Genomic DNA, 19256 nt, shown 5'->3' on the forward strand with positions numbered 1-19256 from the left:
TTGAGAAAAAAACATAAAAAGAAAAAAAAAAAAAAAAATTAGAGCATGCTTCAAAACATTGCCGGTGCTCAGCAAGAGCAAGCCTGGCCTCAGAGGCTTACGGCATGGCAGGCAGCAGCACAATCGGCAGATGCTTGCCAGCAGCCACCGGCATTGGCAAAGGCTTTACCAGAACACCAGCCCTGCTGCCTGCACCCCCCACACCCCCACCTTTGGCATCACCTGCTGCAGGGCTCATAGCCCTGTCAAGTGGTGGTGGAGCATCGCTGCCCACCCAAGACGGCACAGACGTGGCCAGGCCAGGCCTTGAACCCGCCTGGGACTTGCAGGAAATGGGAATTTCTGGTCTGGTGGCCACTTGTGGCGGTCAAGGACCAGTAAACCCAGATCTGCCATTCTTGTTGCCCAGCCAACGCTAACCCTACAAAACCTGAATCCTAAACCAATCAGGTACTGTGTGAAGTGGGAGTGGGTTTTATACATCTGATATTATCCTAGTTAAAAATAAGTACTACTGGCTTGTGTCCACTGTTTCCATACCAACGCTATGGAACATGGTGCAAAAAGGGGTCTACGATCCTATTTTCTTCATGCTTTCCAGCCAGTTCTCCCTCACCAGGTCCGTGGACCTGTGCTATGCAGCCCTGAGGCAGCCGGAGAGGAGAGGAGAGGAGAGGACTGTTGGCCAACAAGCCACCTTGAGCTTGCACAGCTGTGCAGGGCGGGAGCGGGATCAGGCCTGGCTGCCAGGCATTGCCAGGCAGCTACGTAAATAGGCAGGACAACATTTCGACACCAGGCGTGTCCATTTCCAGTGTTTACCCCCAAACCTTCCTGATTAAAAAAAAAAAAAAAAAAACAACACAAAAACCAAACAACACAACTGCAGTGAAACGGCTGAAACATGTTGCAACCATCTGTGAAACTCAGGCTATCATTACATGAGAGGAGGGGGGGAAAAGGAGTGAGACAGCAATTTGAGGGAAAAAAGAACCCCACCGAGACGCAGAAGTGGGTCAACAGCTAATTACAGAGACCGAGAAAGGCTGCATCTCTAACACTTCTTACCTTACAGGCGAGGGAGGTTGGTGCTGAGCTGACCGAGCAAAGTGAGAGGGCTGGCGTACCTCCTGCGCACCCCGGCGCTCTCTTGGCGTGCCTGGGTCTCCTTCCTCAGCCAGGCTGGTGTGTTGGGTTTTTTTTCCTCTTTTTACGACACCCTCCCTGCCTCTCCCAGGTAAGCGGCAGAACTGGCTCTGCAGCAGGAAGTGGAAGAGGCATGCACGGCACAACGCGCGGCGGTGGGAGAGCCTCCGCGGGGGAGTGACACTGTGAAGCTTAAAACTCTCTTGAAATGCCTGTGCGTGGCTCGCTCCCTCTCTCGTAGGAAGCCAGGCTGCCTCTGCGTGAGCCCCGCAGAGAAATGAATAGCTGTAGGGGAAACCCGGTGTGATTCCTAAATGGTGTGCCTCTCCGGGAAAGTCATCCTTTGCTTTTAATACTTGGTTGCTTACTGTCAATGCCAAATGTTAAACCAACTGTGAATCAGAGTACTAAAGACAATCACATGATGGTTGTAAGAACTAAATAAAGAACAAAAAAAAAGGATTTCTCGTCTGGTTTTTTTTTTAGATTAGACTTCTAGACACTTCCAAGTTTCTCTCTGCACCTCCAAGGAGCAGAAACTCACTTTTCCTACAAGCTGAAACCCTTATATATTTGCACAGCTCCTTAAAGCTAAGTAATGCTGGCGCTGACAGCATAGTGGGGTTCAAAGAGCCCCGGTACAGCACGCTCCACAGCAGCGTTCCCAGTGCACCCGCTGGACACAGCTGCGTGTCTCAGCCCACACTGCTTTCCTGGCCGCTGCTCGGCATATCTTCCTGCCAAGAAGCTCTTCCTGATCTTTAGCCTACATTTGCTTAGTTTAACCCTAAGAGGAATCTGACTTGGCTGCAACTCGTGCATGGCTCTTCATCCTTCAAGCATCTGTGGGCTGCCACCACATGCTACTTCAATGCCTGTTTGGCCAGCCTGCACCCCCAGGACGTCTAAAGCACTCCCAAGGCCCTCGCTTTGGCAATGCCACTGCTTCGCCTTCCTGCCACCTTCCTGTGGCACTGGGGCTGGAGGAGGGAGCTGACTGCCTGGCATTCCTCCCCCTGGACAGGCCCTCTCCAGGTGTGGGCTGCTCCACCAGCCCCTCTTTGTGGTGATGAAGAAGAGCTGTGACTCAGGCACTTATTTCCTCTTCTCAGGGAACCACTGCCTACATATCCAGAGGGAAAATTAAAACATTTGGCAGCAGTGCATGCCCCCAAACTGAGCACTAAACATGATTGTACTGGTGGCAGTGCAGTGATGCCCTGCAGCCTGAGCTTACCTTCCACCCTGGGACATCCCATGTCAGCCTGGCCCTCCTGCTGATGGTCCTGACCCCATCCTTCCCTCCGACCTTCCCTCCTCCACCAAGGCGTGGGTCAGCAGGACACCAAGCCTCCCTTTTGGGACATTTTTGAGTTGTCCTTCACTATGCCCAGACTGCCCGTGCAGCCCTTGCTCTGCCAGAGGGTCCCAGCCAGACCCCGATGTAATGGGCAGTCAATGCTTGCAGCTAGAGTGGCTGGATTACAACCACAGCCATTTGAGTCAGCTCAAGGTTTAATCCCTCTGGTCTGGGGTCAAGTGTGGCGGCTGTGCTGCACATCTGTTTTGCACCATGAGCACCCTGACAGCTGGCATTTTCAGCAGGGCTGCCTGAGCCTCGAGTCGTGCCAAACCTGGCTCTGGTGCCTGCCCTGCTCACCAGATCCTCACTGGCCTCCTGCCCAGGAGTAGCGATGGCCCCGCTGCAGCCTGCGTGTCCTGGTGGGAAAGGGTGGTGAGGGGCTCAAGGCCACGCAGGAGTTATAACTGGGGCCTCTGTGAATGTAGGTAGGCTGGGAGCGGGGAGGGACATCTGGTCTGAGGAGTGCCCGACTCTCTTGGGGCTTATGCAAAGGACTTGTATGGTGTTTGCTGTATGTGCACCAGCTCCCCAGGGAGTGTGGGCAGCCAACAGCTGGGCACACGGACTTGACAGGCAGAGATTCCCAAGGTGATGTTGCACCAGTACCTGCATTTGTAGGATTTGTTCGTTAAGGACTCTGCCATGCAGCCATGCAACATCTCTTCCTTCACTCAGTGGAGCAGCCTTCCTTGCCAACAACAGTTACAGACCTTCACCTCTTCTCTGCTGGTTGTACCCTGGACACAGGGCTGCAACATCTAGCGAATGACAGTGGCCACCTACCACCCCTGTAGGAGGCCAGAGGAGGGAAGTTGTGGCTGTGACCCACACCAGCCTGGCCCAGCAGAGCTTGGCCAGGGTTCCTGTCTGGCGGGGTCCCTGGGGGGCTGTAATGCCTTTGAAGCATAGGGGGTGTGACTGAACAGAGAAGTCACAAAGCCGCAGGCTATTCATTTCAGGCTCTGGTCCTGTCACTGAAAAGAGCCTGGCTTAATCCTTTTTGCACCCTCCATTCAGGTATTTATATACATTGCTGAGATACCTCGTGAGCCTTCTCCAGTTGGAACAATCCCAAGTCTCTCAGTCTTTCCTCATACATCAGGTGCTTCAGTACCTTCATTATCTATGTGGTCCTTTCCTGGGCTCTGTCAAGTAGCTCCATATATATTTTGCTTAGCTACCTAGAAATGCCCCTGGGAATTAATGCTAGCTCACTCAGCATTTAGTCTCCTGAGGTTATTTCCACCCTGACCACTTGTACATATCTTAATTTGGAGTGGTATTTGTGGCCCAAAGAATGGAGCACAGAGCAGCCTGGCTCCTAAGGACATAGCACCTGGGAGATACGCTGTGAAATCTGGCCCTCATGAGTACTTCCATGTCCAGAAATTACACCTACGGACCTAACGGTGTCTGCAGCTGTGACCAAAGGACCAGCCTCTGTCCCCTCTTCAGCTTACCAAATCCCAGAAACCAGGAGGTACTTGGAGCAGTTCCTCTAACTTGAGCTTCATGTGCTTTCTTAGCAGCCCAACAAAGAGAAAAGAACCTACACCCCACATGAAAGGCACTCTCTGCTAACTGTGTTAATGGCACTGTTTACTCAATGGGTTTCAAAGCAAAGATGAGGTCCAGCCCAAACCTAAGTACTCACCCACAAAGCTGCAGAAACTGCTATCAGTTAACTCATTTTTGGATTAGGAAACTTAGAGAATAGATATCTAAGTTCATTTCAGCATTTTAAAAGTGTCCCACATCACCAAAACTGAGGCCATCCTAATTGCTTTCTGAAGGCCTGTTTTATATTTCTGAAGTCTTCCTACTCACTTCACTGAAAGCTGGATGAAACTTTAAACTCTTTTAAGTTAGTATCTCATCTGTACTTTATTTACAAGCAGAATGTGATGCATCATTTTTGGCCCATCATAGAAAGTACAGATTAATATTCAAGTGCAGGATGAGTGTTTTAATTGGCAAGACAACTAATATGGAGCTTTTTTATAAAAAAATCATTGCTAGTTCTTGTAATATTTCTTTTTTGATTAGGAAAATAATGTCAATATCTAATGCCACTTCTTGTATTCTCTACTGCATCTATATATTCAGAGAACTAAATCATAAATGTTTTTGCTTCCAAATGATTATCTGTTGAAATAAAGCACTGTTGTGTTGCTCCACTTCTAACGTTGGTGCTGTGAATTCATCTGGAGACATTGCAATGAGCATTTAATCCCATCTGCCTCAGTGTAATGCACATGACACTCCCACTCCAGTTCTCTGCATTTGGCTCACCCCTTGCTGCTTTTGCACTGTGAGTGAAGCTGGGGTTTTCTTCCCTGTCTTGATGTTTAGATTGCTAGGCACATGCCTACAAAAATATTTTCCACTTACATTTTTTAAGGCTCTTGCTTTGGCATTTTTCAGTCACGTCCTGAAGAGACACCCGAAATGAAAGAAAACAGTACCTGGATGTTAGCTTCTGCAATGCTTCTAATTAAACCTTTCATAATGACAAAAACCCTCCTGCCATTTGTTAAGATTTTCCCCACAGCATTGTGCATCCTCTTAATTAACAGCAGAAGCTAAGTAATACCTATTTTATTCCCCCTTGCTTCCAATTAGTCATCCATTGATCGTTACCCTCTCAACATTTGACAATTAACAGAGCCCCCACTCTCTGCAGGACCGGGGTGTGTAGCCCTTCAGAAATGACACGTCTAGAATAACGCGAGGGGAGCTGCGTGGGTGAGTAATAGGGTGAGAGGGAGGGGGAGGGGGAGGAGAAGGCCACCCAAGTGGAACAAAAGATGTGTAACATATGCAAATGTTCAGTATGCGGTATGTGTTTTATACACTGCCTGTATATGAGATCATATACAAAGCTCAGCTGGCGGTCATGCTGCTTTTGGGAGGCATGGGAATTTGAGGGAACACTTGAGCTCTCGTATGATCAAACATACCTAGTCCTCTGTCTCTAAGATGCAAAGTGGTTCCTGATTTGGCTCTTTGCCACTGCCTTTTTGGGAGAGCAGGAGTTAGCTTCTGTTTCTCCGTCATCACAAGGGCTGGGGACTGTGGGCTGTACCAACACAGCCCCTACCAAGTCACCCTGAGACCCAGTTGCAGCTACGTGTGGTCATGCCTGAGCTGCTGCCGATGGCCAGGAGTGTGGTGACAGCTCTGGGAGCCAAAGGTGTCTCCAGGGAAGCCACAGGACCCTGCTGCATTGCCACTCCCCTCCAGGATCCTGGCCCCATGGCAGGGACGGCCCCAGCCCTGCACAGTGCCAGGAGGGATGTGCTAGGACCACTGCACCCTTTTCCCAGCACCTGCAACCTTTCCTGTACAAGCAGCAACTTTTAGCTGGAGAAATCCAGCAGTGTAGTGGGGCTGGAAGGCAGCCCAGAGCCTGAATTGTGCTGGTGAATGAAGCGTAGGGGATGCCAGGGCTTTTGGGCAGGTCTCTAGCATGGGGGTGAGCCCCTGGGTCAGTGAGTAGGGCTACAACATGGTCAGAAAGCTTCCCTGCATCCCTTTTTTCTTTTTTTCCAGATGAAAATGACAAGGCTCAGGGATTTTGTGTGAAGCTGTGACAATAAGTAGCTGAGCAAACTTCACAAGACTCTGGGTGCAGGGGCTCAGCAACAAATGCTGATGCACAAAAAAGCAAAATGGAGCCCTTGGCAAGCCCAAGCCTGGCCATAGAGGAAGGAGATAATCTCATTTCTTTGCTCTTTGCCCTTTTAGCTATTCACAGAGCTTAATGCCGAGTTATTCCCAACAATGAGCCGAATAATCAAACTCCCATCTGGCCTGGTCAGGAAGAGGCAACACTTGCCCTTCAGTCACAGGCACGCCAGACCGGCAATTTTTTTTTCCCCCATCTTGAACATATACTGTTTACCCTGTAACAGAGAAGATATTTACACTTGGTAACAGAAACCACAGTTCAGGTTTACCAGTCTGCTTTAATCTGATCACCTCAATCCCCAGGCACAGCAAAACACAGGCATTGCGAGCACAGCTGGTGCTGCAACCTTTGGACCTCCCTCTACACGACATGATATGCAGCCTGACAGCTGATGACCTGCTTTTCCCGGGAGGGCCCTCTCCTCCCCTCTCTGCCCTCCTGCATACTCACACCACAGGACGGAAGCTGCAGCCATACCCTCAGGAGAAATGTTTTTTCCCTCTCTGAGTTTGAAAACAGCTGCAGGTTGCTCTTTGCAGTAGCTGGACACCCACAGAATCACTGGGCTGTGGCAGCAGCGCTTGCTGCTACCACCCCTCTCCTGGCCTGGGGATAGGGATTATAACCGATTACGGAGTGAAAGCTATTAAAAATAAAGGGAAAGAAAAAAAAAAGAGAACCTCTTTTGTTGTTAACACCATTCTGTCTTCTTATCCATTCACATCCCAGTCATACATTTTTGTTAAGCATTCAGTTGCAAGGGAGGAATACAAGGAGATGGATTGATGCTTGTGTAGGTATAGATGTTTTCATGTGCAAACTGCATTTTGAGATATAGATATATGTTTACATACATACGAACATTTGCTGTATTGAAAGTCAAGAGAAAATATCTCACAGGCTTACATGAGGTGAGCATTTCCCCTCTAACATTCAAAATGAACCTCAGTAACCTGGTTTTAGCTGTCAGTAGTTCTCCTGACAAATTCAGAAGTACTGAGAGGGACAGACTAACAGCCTATGCCAGTGGCATCCTGGCAAGGGCCCTTTTTCTCTTTTCTGCTAAAAGAACATGGGTTCTAGTTTGATCTGTGCAGGGAAATCCAAAACTGAAGAGCCCCTTCCTTCAGTTGAGATGGCAGGCAATACTGCCCCAATTGACAGGAGCCCCTTCAGTGATAAAATTTCCCTGTATATGAGTCACAGGAAATTATAATCACTGCTTACTGAGCCTGCAGAACACAATGAGATTTCTGAGCTACAAACAGACTTCAATTATTCTTGAAAGACAGACAGATCCTCAAACTGACACGAATGCAGAAAATAAATATCCTTTTGTCTGCACTGCTGGTGGTAATTTCCCATTAGACAGGAAAAGCCTTCTTTGATGAATGAGTATTGTCTACACGTTGGAAGTGGAGCTACTGTATATCTCCTAATAGCTCTTGCATGCTTGGGCTCAGCCTTGTGTGAGGCCCTTAAACCCCCCGGGTACGATGTGGTAGCATTCATTAGTGTACTGCATTTTTTATTGCAGCATTTGACAAAGGGATGGTGCGTTTTAAAATAAATCTGAGTAATTTTCCACTCACCTTGAACTTATGTGGCAAGGTCTAATACATTTAGAAATCTGCCTTCTCCATCTGCAGGTAGTCTTTTCCAGTCTAGAAGCTTCAGGAGAAACACTCACATGGGAAGCAGATTTTCCATTTATGATCATTCTTGTAATTTTAGCAGTTAATCACTTTTCCATTTTGTATTTACTTTGTTTTTCTACAGTGGTAATTAAATCAAAGCCAGAATGTCACATAGAACTAAGCCGAACACTGGTTGCAGGAGCCAAAGAATATCATGTTCGTGCCTTTGATAAAATTTGAACCTTTCTGAAAACCCACCAAGTCTCACGTAATTTCTTTGCCATAGAAATACGTTAACAGGCATTAATTGTACTAATCGTCCCTTTCGCAGCAGCATTGCGTCTTTGCTTCTCATTTTTCCTGGGCCTGTTAAGCCTGGCCTAGAGATGCCTGGGTCACCCCACAGAGTCCTTTCAGCCGCTGGTAGGTCGCCTTTTCTGGAACTTCGCTGCCACATCACGGACCGGTTGGGAGTCAGGTGTGCTGGTGGGAGGAGCATTTGGCCAATTGTTTTTACCTGGATGGGATTTATTTAGTCTTACATAAAAAAGAAAAAAAAAATTATTGGAGAGAACAGGATATTTTAAATCTGATAATTCTACTTTTACAGTCACCACACAGCTATCTGTGGTGTATACGCAGTGCTTAAGGAAAGGTGTTTATTAATTTATGGCAAAAATGCTAACAACCTTGTTTAAATTTTTGCTAATGTTTTTATTTGAGAGATTAAAAAACCCAAACAACAAAACTCCCAACATTAAGAAAAAGAAGCAGAGGAGCTACCGATGGGAAATGGTCTGGATTTGCCACTCAACAGCGGCACCAGTGCGCACACAAGCCAGCTGCAGGCAGAGATGCGGCAGAGACCAACATGGTACTCAGAGACCGAATGCGATACAAGAAACAACAAATCCAAGAATCAGAAGGCCATAAAACCCCAACAGTGCCCCATCTGAGTCTTACTTCCAACGAGAAACACAGGCAAAATGGATGTTTTAGGCTCGTCCTGCATTGCAGATGGAAACTGTACTTAAGTTGGTGGCACAGCAAAGGCTGCTGAGGAAGGTGGCAGCATGGCCGTGCCTTGCACCATGCACCGCGCTCAGTACGGGACATTTTGGCTTCTCCAGCCCGCTGGGTTACTACGGAGTCCTCAGTTCAGTAAATGATGTTTTAAGGCGAGAGGGGGAGGGGGTAGCTGTGGGAAAAAAGAGGACCACGACTCTCTTTTTAAGTACTAAGAGGAAACTAAAACTCCCCCAAGAATTATGGCCTCTTCAGTACTCCACAGCTACAGGTACAGCAACATTGAATATATCATGTACATAACATTACTTATAGACTCTACATGTAAAATGTTAACCAATTTATCATGGAAATCTGGTAACAAGCAACATTGCCATATATATTCACACTTGAAGAAAGGCTAAGTGTGGAAACCTCCTTTGCAAGAGGATTTTCAGTCAGTGTTTTGTATAGAAAATACTAAAATGATGACAATTTTTTCTCTGAATCTCAATTCATTGCAGGGTTAGTTTTCAGGAACAGAAGAAGGTTCTCTTTAGAAAATGGGTGAGTATTCAGAATATGAATTCACAATCTAAGTATTAAATAATTTTTTAAAAAGTTTCAACTGTCGGAAGTCTTACTTGGCTGCAATATTTTAAAGCAATAACAGCAATACAAGGCATAGAAAATGTTTTCCTGCAACACTTGTAAAAGTATTCACGTTAAATGCAACAGAACTATTAAAGAATAAACTGCTTGTAGAACAGAGAAATGACGGACTAGTGATGCATTCAGCCATAGTCCTTACAGTTGAACTCCAGCTGTTTAAAAACATACTGACTTCATAATTTGGAAAATGATGTCCCATAGGTGACTGGTCTGCATAATCCTATGAAATATGATGCCCAAATGGCATGACACCCCTTCTTGAAAAGTTTTTGTCTCATCTCCACCATTATCTCCACAGTTTAAACAAAAGAACAACTATCCAAATGTAAAATGCTCTTTTTTTTTTTTAATTACTAAATTAAGAAAGTTAAACAGTTTTAAAATGTAAACTTGCAAATAAACCATAACAAAATGTAATTAAGACTTTAAAATTTGCAACTCAGTATTAAAAACTCAATAGAAATAGAAAGGAAAAATTTTTTTTTTGGTTAAATGTAAGTAATTCAAGGCTGGTACAGACAACTGAAAAGGTAATAATACTTTGTTCTGTGCATCCTCCATGAAATGTAAAGAAGTGCATAGTAATTCCACTGGAGAACTTGCAGACATAGAGAAAGTAATTTCATTAGCAGTACAGGACATTTAACACACTTATTTTACAATGGAAAAATGTTACACATAAAACAGAAAAATCCTAGTTGCATGACCAACAGTTTAGCAGGTGGACATGGCTAAAATGCTATGATTTTAAGACCATCTGAATGTGGTTACACTGTTTAATAAATCTTTTCGAAACGTTTCAGTATACATGTTTTGATCCAAGAAGTCCTTGCAGTTTCAGTTTTCCAGTTCAAACGGTGATGGTGTAGTTTTCTTGCTTTAAATATGGTTGTTTTAATTTCAAGAACAAATCATCACACACTTGTCAAACATTGGAAACATTACTGTAAATACAGCACATGATTCCTGAAAGAGCAAAGTTACAACCATCTACAGGTACATAATCATAAACAAAAAGTGCAATCCAATTTAAAAAAATCATGCTTGGCAAAAGCCAAAAATTAGATCACTGGCTTTCAGAATCCCACCAGTGTTTTCTTGTCTGCAGTAAAATTATCGCTTTCTGGGTACTGCTGCAGCAGGATTCATTCAATTCCAAATGAGTTTCCTCTGCAATAGCACCCATATACTGTATGTACAGGTATGTATATATATTATATATATTTTATATATAAAAAAGCAAAAAAACAAACACCTGTCCTGATTTTTTTTTTTTTTTTTATTTGTTAAAACATGAAAAAAAATGTTTTAGACAAAGAGGCCACTTCTGGAAAATAATACTTTTAGTTGAATCAGGAGAAGACTAGTTAAAATCACATAGGTTTCGCGTTTTAAAAAAAGGAAAGCACTAGGATCAGTTGTTGGCACTGAGTTACTATTTACAATGAACAGAGGTTTTGCAGTTTACGTAACATCAATACAATGCAGTTTTGGAGTCTCTGATTAAGAAAAAAAACGTTTTCCTCCTCTTCATCCAGGACATTCAGATTATTAGGACAAGTGGTCATAGGCAAGGGCTGTGGAAGTTCCCAGCTTCAGTCCCTCATGTGCACGGCGGTGCTGGAAGATGCTGCTCTCTGGAGAAGCCGATCACCGAGTTGGAAGCTGAAGGGCAGGTGGGGCAGGGCTGAGAAACACCTGGTAATTCATGACAGTGTCTGGAGACCAGGGATTTACAGGTTGTCGCCAGGCTGGTACTGGGGTTCTGTTGCAGTGAAGTAGTCTTCAAGGAAACCCTGCAAATATTCAAAAGTTGGGCGCTCCTCTGGGTCTTTTTTCCAGCAGTGGATCATAAGCTCGTGCAAGGAGATGGGACAGTCCTGAGGACATGGCATCCGATAACCACGTTCTACTTGCTCCAAGACTTCACGGTTATTCATGCCTGAAAAAGGCAGACAAATCCACACTGTTAAATTACAGAAAAAGTAGCCTAACTATCTCTACAATATATATAACAATACATATGTTTTTCTCAATCATACTAATTTCTTCTGGTTCAGACAAGCAAAAAAAAACCCCACTCTAATGTCCTGTTCCCACTCTTCATCTACTGCAAGGTAACCTGGATTACTTTCTTTCTCTGTAAAAGGTTTTAGGATCCAGTGATGAGTAAAATGTTGCTCCCATGGTTACCCTCTTGGTTTACTCACAACGGGCAGGATTTGGCACATTCTCTCTCCAACAACAACAGCTGTGAAATATGTTATATGAAGTGGTTAAAGAAAATAACAAGTCCTATTCAAAATTCTAGAAGTTAAGATGAATTTTTGAAATCCTCACACTGAGTGTGGGCCTTTATCGAAGTGCTCTGTGAGGTCCTGCTGCAGTAACTTCAACACAAACTCTGCTACTTTGGGCTAGGAGTGACGTCCAGCAGCATTACCTTCAACACTGGTTTAGAAGCTTCCTGCTGGTGATCTGCACTCCCTTGATCTGTGCTGGTTAGTATTGTTTCTACCATATTCCACTGTTTCACCTCAATGCAGAGGAAAACAAAGTTGCTCAGAAGACAAGTCAACCACCAAGCTAAACAGCTCCACTGCAGAACCACAGCTCTCTCTCACAAAAGGTAAAAAATTACCTTACCGTCATGGCTGTCTCTAAGAGGCAAGACAGGCCCTTTGCTACTTCGTCTTTTCCCGCAATCCCTTCAGCCCTAGGTCCCTCTGCTGAAGTGTTTTTTCAACCGTACATTAATTGCAGTCAACCTCGACTTTAGTTTAAATAGCTCTTCCAGTAATTCTTTTGGCTTTTTAACAGTATCAAGAGTAAGACTAGCACCGCAGGCATGCAGAAGTATTTCAGAGAAAGCATGCATGATGACTGCAAGCGTTGTGGCTTGCCAGTTGGCAAGCCCTGTCCCAGTCCTCTGCCGAAAAATATCTGCAGGCTTCACTCATTTAGTAGGTCATACCCAGCAGTTCTGCAGGAGAACAAGGAAGGACACTGAAGTTCCTCCATGATGAAATCTAGAAACCAGCAGCTTCATGTTGCTCTTTCCATTAGCTTATTCTCTCCCTGGCTTCCATGACAACATCTTCCCTGGGTTTTGTCCACTCCGTTCTTTCAGGGTGTCCTCTTAAAGAATTTCCTTGTCCCACCTTCAGGACCCAGGGGATCGTCTCTTTCCCCTCTACTCTGTACTTTTTGTAAACTTACTTGTGAGAAATAATTCAACCACCTTCTTCAACGCAGATTCATTTGTCTACTCTACACTTTGACTAGCAAGAATAATATCCTTACACTGCCTGGCATTTACGCGGGTAACTTAGCTGTGTCCTTGGATTTGGTCTTTACCCTGTGTCCTCATGTCCTGGCTGTACATAATTCTTGAAGATGCTTTAAAAGAAGAATCTGCAAAATACAGCCTTTCCTGGCCATCCACATCTAGATTCTCATCTCATGTTAGGACTACAAAACACCTTTTCCTCTTATCTTAATAAGGCAATTTCCTCCTGCTGATATCTGTTTGTGGTGTCTCTGCAAGGACCATTTTCCTAGCTTCTTGTTGTAGCCGCCCCTTGCATGGTCTTGCCACTTGCTCTTTGTTGCCTTCTACATGAAATACCAGCTGCTTGTCTTCTACTTTCGAAGCCTCTCACAGGCTGCCCCATGAGCATTTAGGCTCTCATTTGGCCATGGCCTGGTCAGCTCACAGTTCTGGTCAGCCTATTGCAGCACCTTCCATTTTCCAACAAGTACTGATGAGCTGTTTCTTATACACATGGAAGAAAACTGCCTGATCCTCCTACAAACATCTCCTTACTGTTCCCTTTAGCAGTGAGAATTGCAAGAAGAAGGGTTAGATTACTGATTTGCGGTATTTCCTAACCTGCAGACCGACACTTTAGCACTGGTTCCTTGTGTTTGATTTATCACCTGCATTTACGCAGTGTATTTTTGATGTTAGATGTTTATGGGTAGGAGTAAATGGCACCTGAGGTGGTCCGTGGTTAGGACTCCACGGAATAATAAAAATAGAGCAGTAATGATCCTCTGCAGACATCACACTGCATAGAGTTAAGGTGCTCCTGTAGTACTGGCTCCAAACTGATGTTGTTAGGTCACACAGGCTCACAACAATACAGAAAAGCGTGCTGCACACTGAACAAAAGTTTGGGTGTTCCTAATTATCCAACAAGAACATTTTCAAACAGATTCTACTCTTTTATTAAATTACAAAGCAACACTAGTGGTCAGTTAGTCACCACCAAACCAAAAGCAGCATCAACGCAAACCTTCTGGCCTTGCTGTTTTCAAGACACTATAAGAAAAGGAAGGGCATTGGCTCATATTGTGTTCTCAATATTAATTTTAAAAATTTATGTTTAAAACATAATTCTGCACCCTTTTTTATATCCTTGTCTTTGAATCAGCTGAATTAGGGTAAGAACTTTGGTGCTTTGCTTCCCTTACATATTAAAGGCTCATCTATTGTATATACCTAAACCACAAACAAACTGCATTCTTTGGTTTTATTTTGGCAGTACCCCTTTAAGTACAACAGCAGCAGAAAAGCTCTTTCCCAACTGATTTGTTATTCTAAGATATCAAATGTTTGGTATTTTTGAGTGCATTACTCAGTGCTGCAAAGCACACTCTGAAACTTGATAACGAACTGTAAGCTGGAAGAAAAACCCTGAGGAGAGAGAGGGGATAGGAAAAACATAAACACCTCTTGACTTACCTTTTATTTTTTTTAGAAAAAAACAACAACAGCAACAACAAAAGGAAAAAAAAAAAAGAACATAAAAGACATTGCTGTCTGAAATCACAGCCATTTTTTGTCCCTGAAAGTGAGTCAAAGTAGGTTTTCTCATGGGAGTATAATCCAGGAAAATGTTTCCTCCTTTCCTTTCCTTTCCTTTCCTTTCCTTTCCTTTCCTTTCCTTTCCTTTCCTTTCCTTTCCTTTCCTTTCCTTTCCTTTCCTTTCCTTTCCTTTCCTTTCCTTTCCTTTCCTTTCCTTCCCTTCCCTTCTCTTCCCTTCCCTTCCCTTCCCTTCCCTTCCCTTCCCTTCCCTTCCCTTCCCTTCCCTTCCCTTCCCTTCCCTTCCCTTCCCTTCCCTTCCCTTCCCTTCCCTTCCCTTCCCTTCCCTTCCCTTCCCTTCCCTTCCCTTCCCTTCCCTTCCCTTTTTTCTTGTTCTTTCTTTTCCTTTCCCCATCTCCTCTCTCCTCTCTCTGAAAAAAACCCAGATATGAAATGAAAACAAGTAATCCTCATGTTCCTTACTGGAATTCATCCATCCAGTAAGGGCTGCAGCACCTAGGATTTGCCAAAAAAAAATCTGTCGGTTTTGACATGTGCTGTTAATTCAAAAAAGGAGTTTCAAATACCTTTTTTTTTTTTCTCCCCCAAATTGATTAGATTATTAGTCAGACTTACAAAATAGCGGTTTCAGATATACTTTTTACCTCTCAAAAGGTCTATTTATGTTTACAAACCCATTATCTAGATCCACTTAGCTTATCCCACAAGTTTTAGTGTTTCTCTTGTCATAGCAGAAGCCTGTTGTATCTGCACTTCTGACACCACAGAGAGAATATTTGAGCAGTCTGTACAACTGCTCTCTCTTAATGAATACTCGAGAGTTTCAACTCTTTTAGTAAATAATAAATGAAATTCTGCTTGCAGTATGCTTCTAGACCCCTTAAAATTTTATCCTAAAACCCTTAAATCCATGGAATAAACTAGTCAGCAATATTAAATATGTGGAATAAACTACTCAGCAATATTCTTCTGTAGACTACCAGTATTTCACCAGCTCAAAAATCAGTTTGGGCTCACTGTGTTACTACCATTTGGACCAAGAAGGAAACATCCAGTTTCCAAAAGAAATGTTTTTTTCCATTAGCTTTTTATTCCCTCAGAAGACCAAAAATGAAATAACTTCCCACCATCCAGCTTTATTGGTGAAACATCTAAAAGTCTTAGGATGCCACAGGATTATGACCACTTTAATGCTCAATACAATAAAAATCTACAGCCCATATGGACTAGGGACAGAAATGCAATGCTGCTGGACTCCTCCTAGGAAAGCTGCAGTGGTAAGACTGACTGTGACAAAAGAAAAGGATGTAAAGTTTCCAGTTGTCACTAAAGAAAGCACTGGAGAATGCTTTGGAGTGCCTTGAGGAGCTTCACTAGACGGAGCACAGCAGATGTGCAAATAGCACAGATCGGGGCAACGCTGCTCTTGCAGAGGATGGGAAACATGACTGTCACCAGGCAGCATCCCCACATCCAAAGCTAATAAGCTATATAGATTACTTTGGGCTATGTGAAGTCCACTGAGGACAGAAATGGTTTTAAGACACTTTACTCTTGTTTTCTTCTGTTGGACTGAGAGTTATGCTCCTTCAGGACCCACTATAGTTGAGAGGGTAAAACTGTGTAATCCTCCAGAGGGGCTGGATCATGTTGGCACTGAGATCATGCTCTCAAAAGAGAGAGGGATAATGGAGATAGAGGTTGATTTTTGGGTTTTGTTCAGTTTGATCTAGAAGCAGAATTCTTAACTTCCATGGACAACCCCAAAGAAAAGCCAGAGGCAAGGGCATGGGCATGGGATGTGGGGCTTAGGCAGGGAGATTATTCCATATGTAGGCACAACAGTGCACTGAAGGGAACAGGAAAGCTGATTCTGAAGGAATACAACCTTTGAAGGATAATGCCGTTCATACAGCATACAATATGAACCTAGTTATAACTGCAAAAGTAGTAACAAGTTTTAAAAATCTGGAAGTAATGCTACTTCATTTAGAAACTAAGGCCTGAAAACCCCCAACAACTATCCACAATGCTAGAAAGCTAAGCTACCATTATATATTGGGGTGTTGTGTGTTTGTTTGTTTGTTTATTGCTTGGTACAAGAGATGCCACTTTGAGCCACAGCGTTTGTGAGTGGAGCTTTCCTGCTTAGAAAGAAACCCATCTGAGCTTATCTGTGGTATGTGCTGAGTATGCACCTCTCTCAACTGCTTATCTACCATCCATGATGACGCCACACATGCATATGCTGGCTAATGGATGTGCACTTGTCCCCCGGCTTGGTCAGTGTACCATGGGCTCTCCAGCACTTGTGGCCCAGCTTTCCCCAAGGGTGAGGGGGCTGAAAACAGCTCCCCAGGGACTGCAGAGCTGCTTGGAGCCCGGACTCAAAGATCTGCCCAGCTGGAGGCAGCAATGTGGATTGTATCATGGTGGTTGCCACACTAGATATAAAATGCAAATGCTGTTGATGTGACAAGTACAGCAGAAAGAAGAAGGGTCAAGTTCAGAGGTGCTTGTTTAGTGCAGCTGGGATTTTTGCCTATCCAAAAGGCAACATGTTAAAAAAACCCCCAGATTCTCTGACTACTGCTAGAGAAACGCAGCCTCCTACACTTGAACTCCACTAAAAACCCCAAATCTAAGATCCAAGGGGAATTTGTGAAAGAGGAAAGAAACAAACACTGAAAAAGGTTGACTACGCAGACTATTTTTTAAACTTGGCTCCTCTTCTGCCCATATCTAGTTTTTATTTCCCCACTGTGATAATGGAAATAGAACGTTATGTCCAGAAAAACTACAAAAGTTGCTTATTTCAATCTGCTACCTTGTGAAAAGAACGTCAAAGCATTAGAGAAGGCTAGGAAAAGCCCTAATAAAATTAGTTATCATAGCCGTTCTTTACATCTATTGACAGAGAAACAGGCTTGGTTGAAGGATGAAGATGACGACACCTGTCAAAAAGTTAGTCTTGCTTGAGGGAGCTATAGGGTCTGGGGCAAGGCTTGATTATGAACTCTAGCCTGAGCTTCATCTCTGACAGCAAAGTCTTTACTGCTCATGTGTCCCACCACCGCTCCAGCCTCTCTTCCAAAACAGGGCATCAGGACAGGAACTGTTTGAAATCTGGGGGACAATGAATGCCAAGTCCTGTTCCACACAGTCTGTTCCATTCCTACATACTGTCTGCCTTCTCCTTCTGTCCTTCTCCTTGTGCTTCTCCCTCCTCCTATACAAGCTTAAAACAATGCCTAGTTCTCCAAGGCATGATGTATAGTGCCCTGCAGGCATGGTTACTACCACAGGACTGGGGTGGGTCCTACAAATAACCTCGTGTCATGCAAGAGAGCAATCCCTTTGTCTGAAGGCCTCTCCCTGCTCCCCCCGGGCCTGCTACAAGCTGTAAGCAGGAACATCAGGACAACATACCCACAACTATTTCAGAAACCCGGTATTACAGCAGAGTGACAGCTCCATGATCCTCTTTGTTTCACGGCTGGCCCTTTCCAGAGCTTGCACATCCACATGCCTTGGGTGCCAAAGTGGCCGGCAGTGCCTACGAACTGTGTTCTCTCACCTATAGGTTGTCTACTATGACTTGGGTGAGGAGGGCTGAGTTCGGCTGCCCATGCTGGTTGAACTCCCATCTTTTCTTCCTCACGCAAGCCATACCGTGATGGCAGGAAAAGCCCTGTGGGTGCATCTGAACCCTACTCCCCGCCCCAGACAGGTGCAGGAATTCAAGAATTCATTCTACCGGGAGGTCCTTCCTCTCTCCAGCATGAAGCAGGAGATGGATGATCCTTCCCATGTCAGGAGAAAATAAGAGTCTTTTCTGAGGGGCTCAGAAGGTCTTTGTCACCTTGAGAAGTCTGAGCTCTCTTTTCAACCCCCACACAGAGACAGACCCTTCTGAGAAGGCCCCAGTTCCCTTCCACTGTTGCTTCATCCTGTAAAAGCTTCCCCAGTTAGGGTAAGGGAAATGAGATCAAATTGAAATCTCTAAAGATTTTGGAAATTCAAATTTAAAAACAGAAGATGCCCTTAGGTAAAACTGACAGAAAGGGGAGTGACAGTGACCATGAGAATGATTAAGGCCTCCTGGCTGAGGAAGGTGGGAGTCCCAGTGGGGCGGGAAAGCTCTGGCACAGAGCTCGGGTGGTGTGTAACTGAGGAACTACGTGACCATCCAGAAAGCTGCTGACTCTGTGATATGTATCACACAAAAGATTGCTTCCAGCTACTTGATGTCTTCCTAGCATGGGTGGGGGAGAGTGAGCTGGAAGGACTTTCAGTGTGTGAGAGCTTTACACAGTGAGGGATGAAGGAGGAGGACGGTGCTGAAAGAGGAGAGATGCCACTAGTTGTCTTTGATGTACTCAGACTGCCACGTAATAAAACTGTCCACATTTTCAGGACACAGACCATTCCTGAAATTAGTGTCATGGATCCTACAAGAAGTTATATATTGTGAGCACTTAAATGCACATCCAGTGGTGTCTTTCTCCTTCAGGGAAGGAAAGGAATACTTGGGAAGTGCAGACATCCTCTGCTGCCATGGCCACCACTGCATTCAGTTACAAACCTGTGAGTTAACACAGAGCTAAGTCACTTTTGCCTGCAATAGTACTTTTCCTGTGTCTGTGCTCACGGACGTGATAAGACGGAAAGCATTAGGCATCCCTGCCCCACTAAAAAAAATCTACCTTAACTCTGCCCAGGCTGGTGAGAGCCCCTGTGCACCCACTCTGCTGGTAAAGACCAGGAATTTCCTCATCTTGCAGCCCAGTGAGGAGAGCTGTCCACTCTCTAGGAGCAACACTCTTATCAGCTGAGTCTTACACATCTTTCCGTTTTCAACCTTTGCACACCATGCCATGTCTGCATTTAACTCTCAATAAATTTGCAGAAATC

General features: G+C 44.6%; 1 protein-coding gene across 3 annotated transcripts in view; it reads right to left on the minus strand.

Annotated features, from left to right (window-relative positions):
* Window positions 1–10777: 10777 nt before the first annotated feature.
* The window catches only part of FYN (FYN proto-oncogene, Src family tyrosine kinase), a gene marked incomplete at its 5' end in the record, with an annotated part of 38562 nt that continues 30083 nt past the window's right edge, over window positions 10778–19256 (minus strand). For all 3 annotated transcript variants that reach the window (XM_080342085.1, XM_080342083.1, XM_080342084.1), the window contains one exon: window positions 10778–11456. In XM_080342085.1, coding sequence (XP_080198211.1) covers window positions 11248–11456 — 209 coding nt within the window. In that variant the 3' untranslated portion in view covers window positions 10778–11247. The remainder of the gene's footprint in view (window positions 11457–19256) is intronic.

This window comes from Nesoenas mayeri (assembly GCF_963082525.1).
Source record: "Nesoenas mayeri genome assembly, chromosome: 3".
NCBI lineage: Eukaryota > Metazoa > Chordata > Aves > Columbiformes > Columbidae > Nesoenas > Nesoenas mayeri.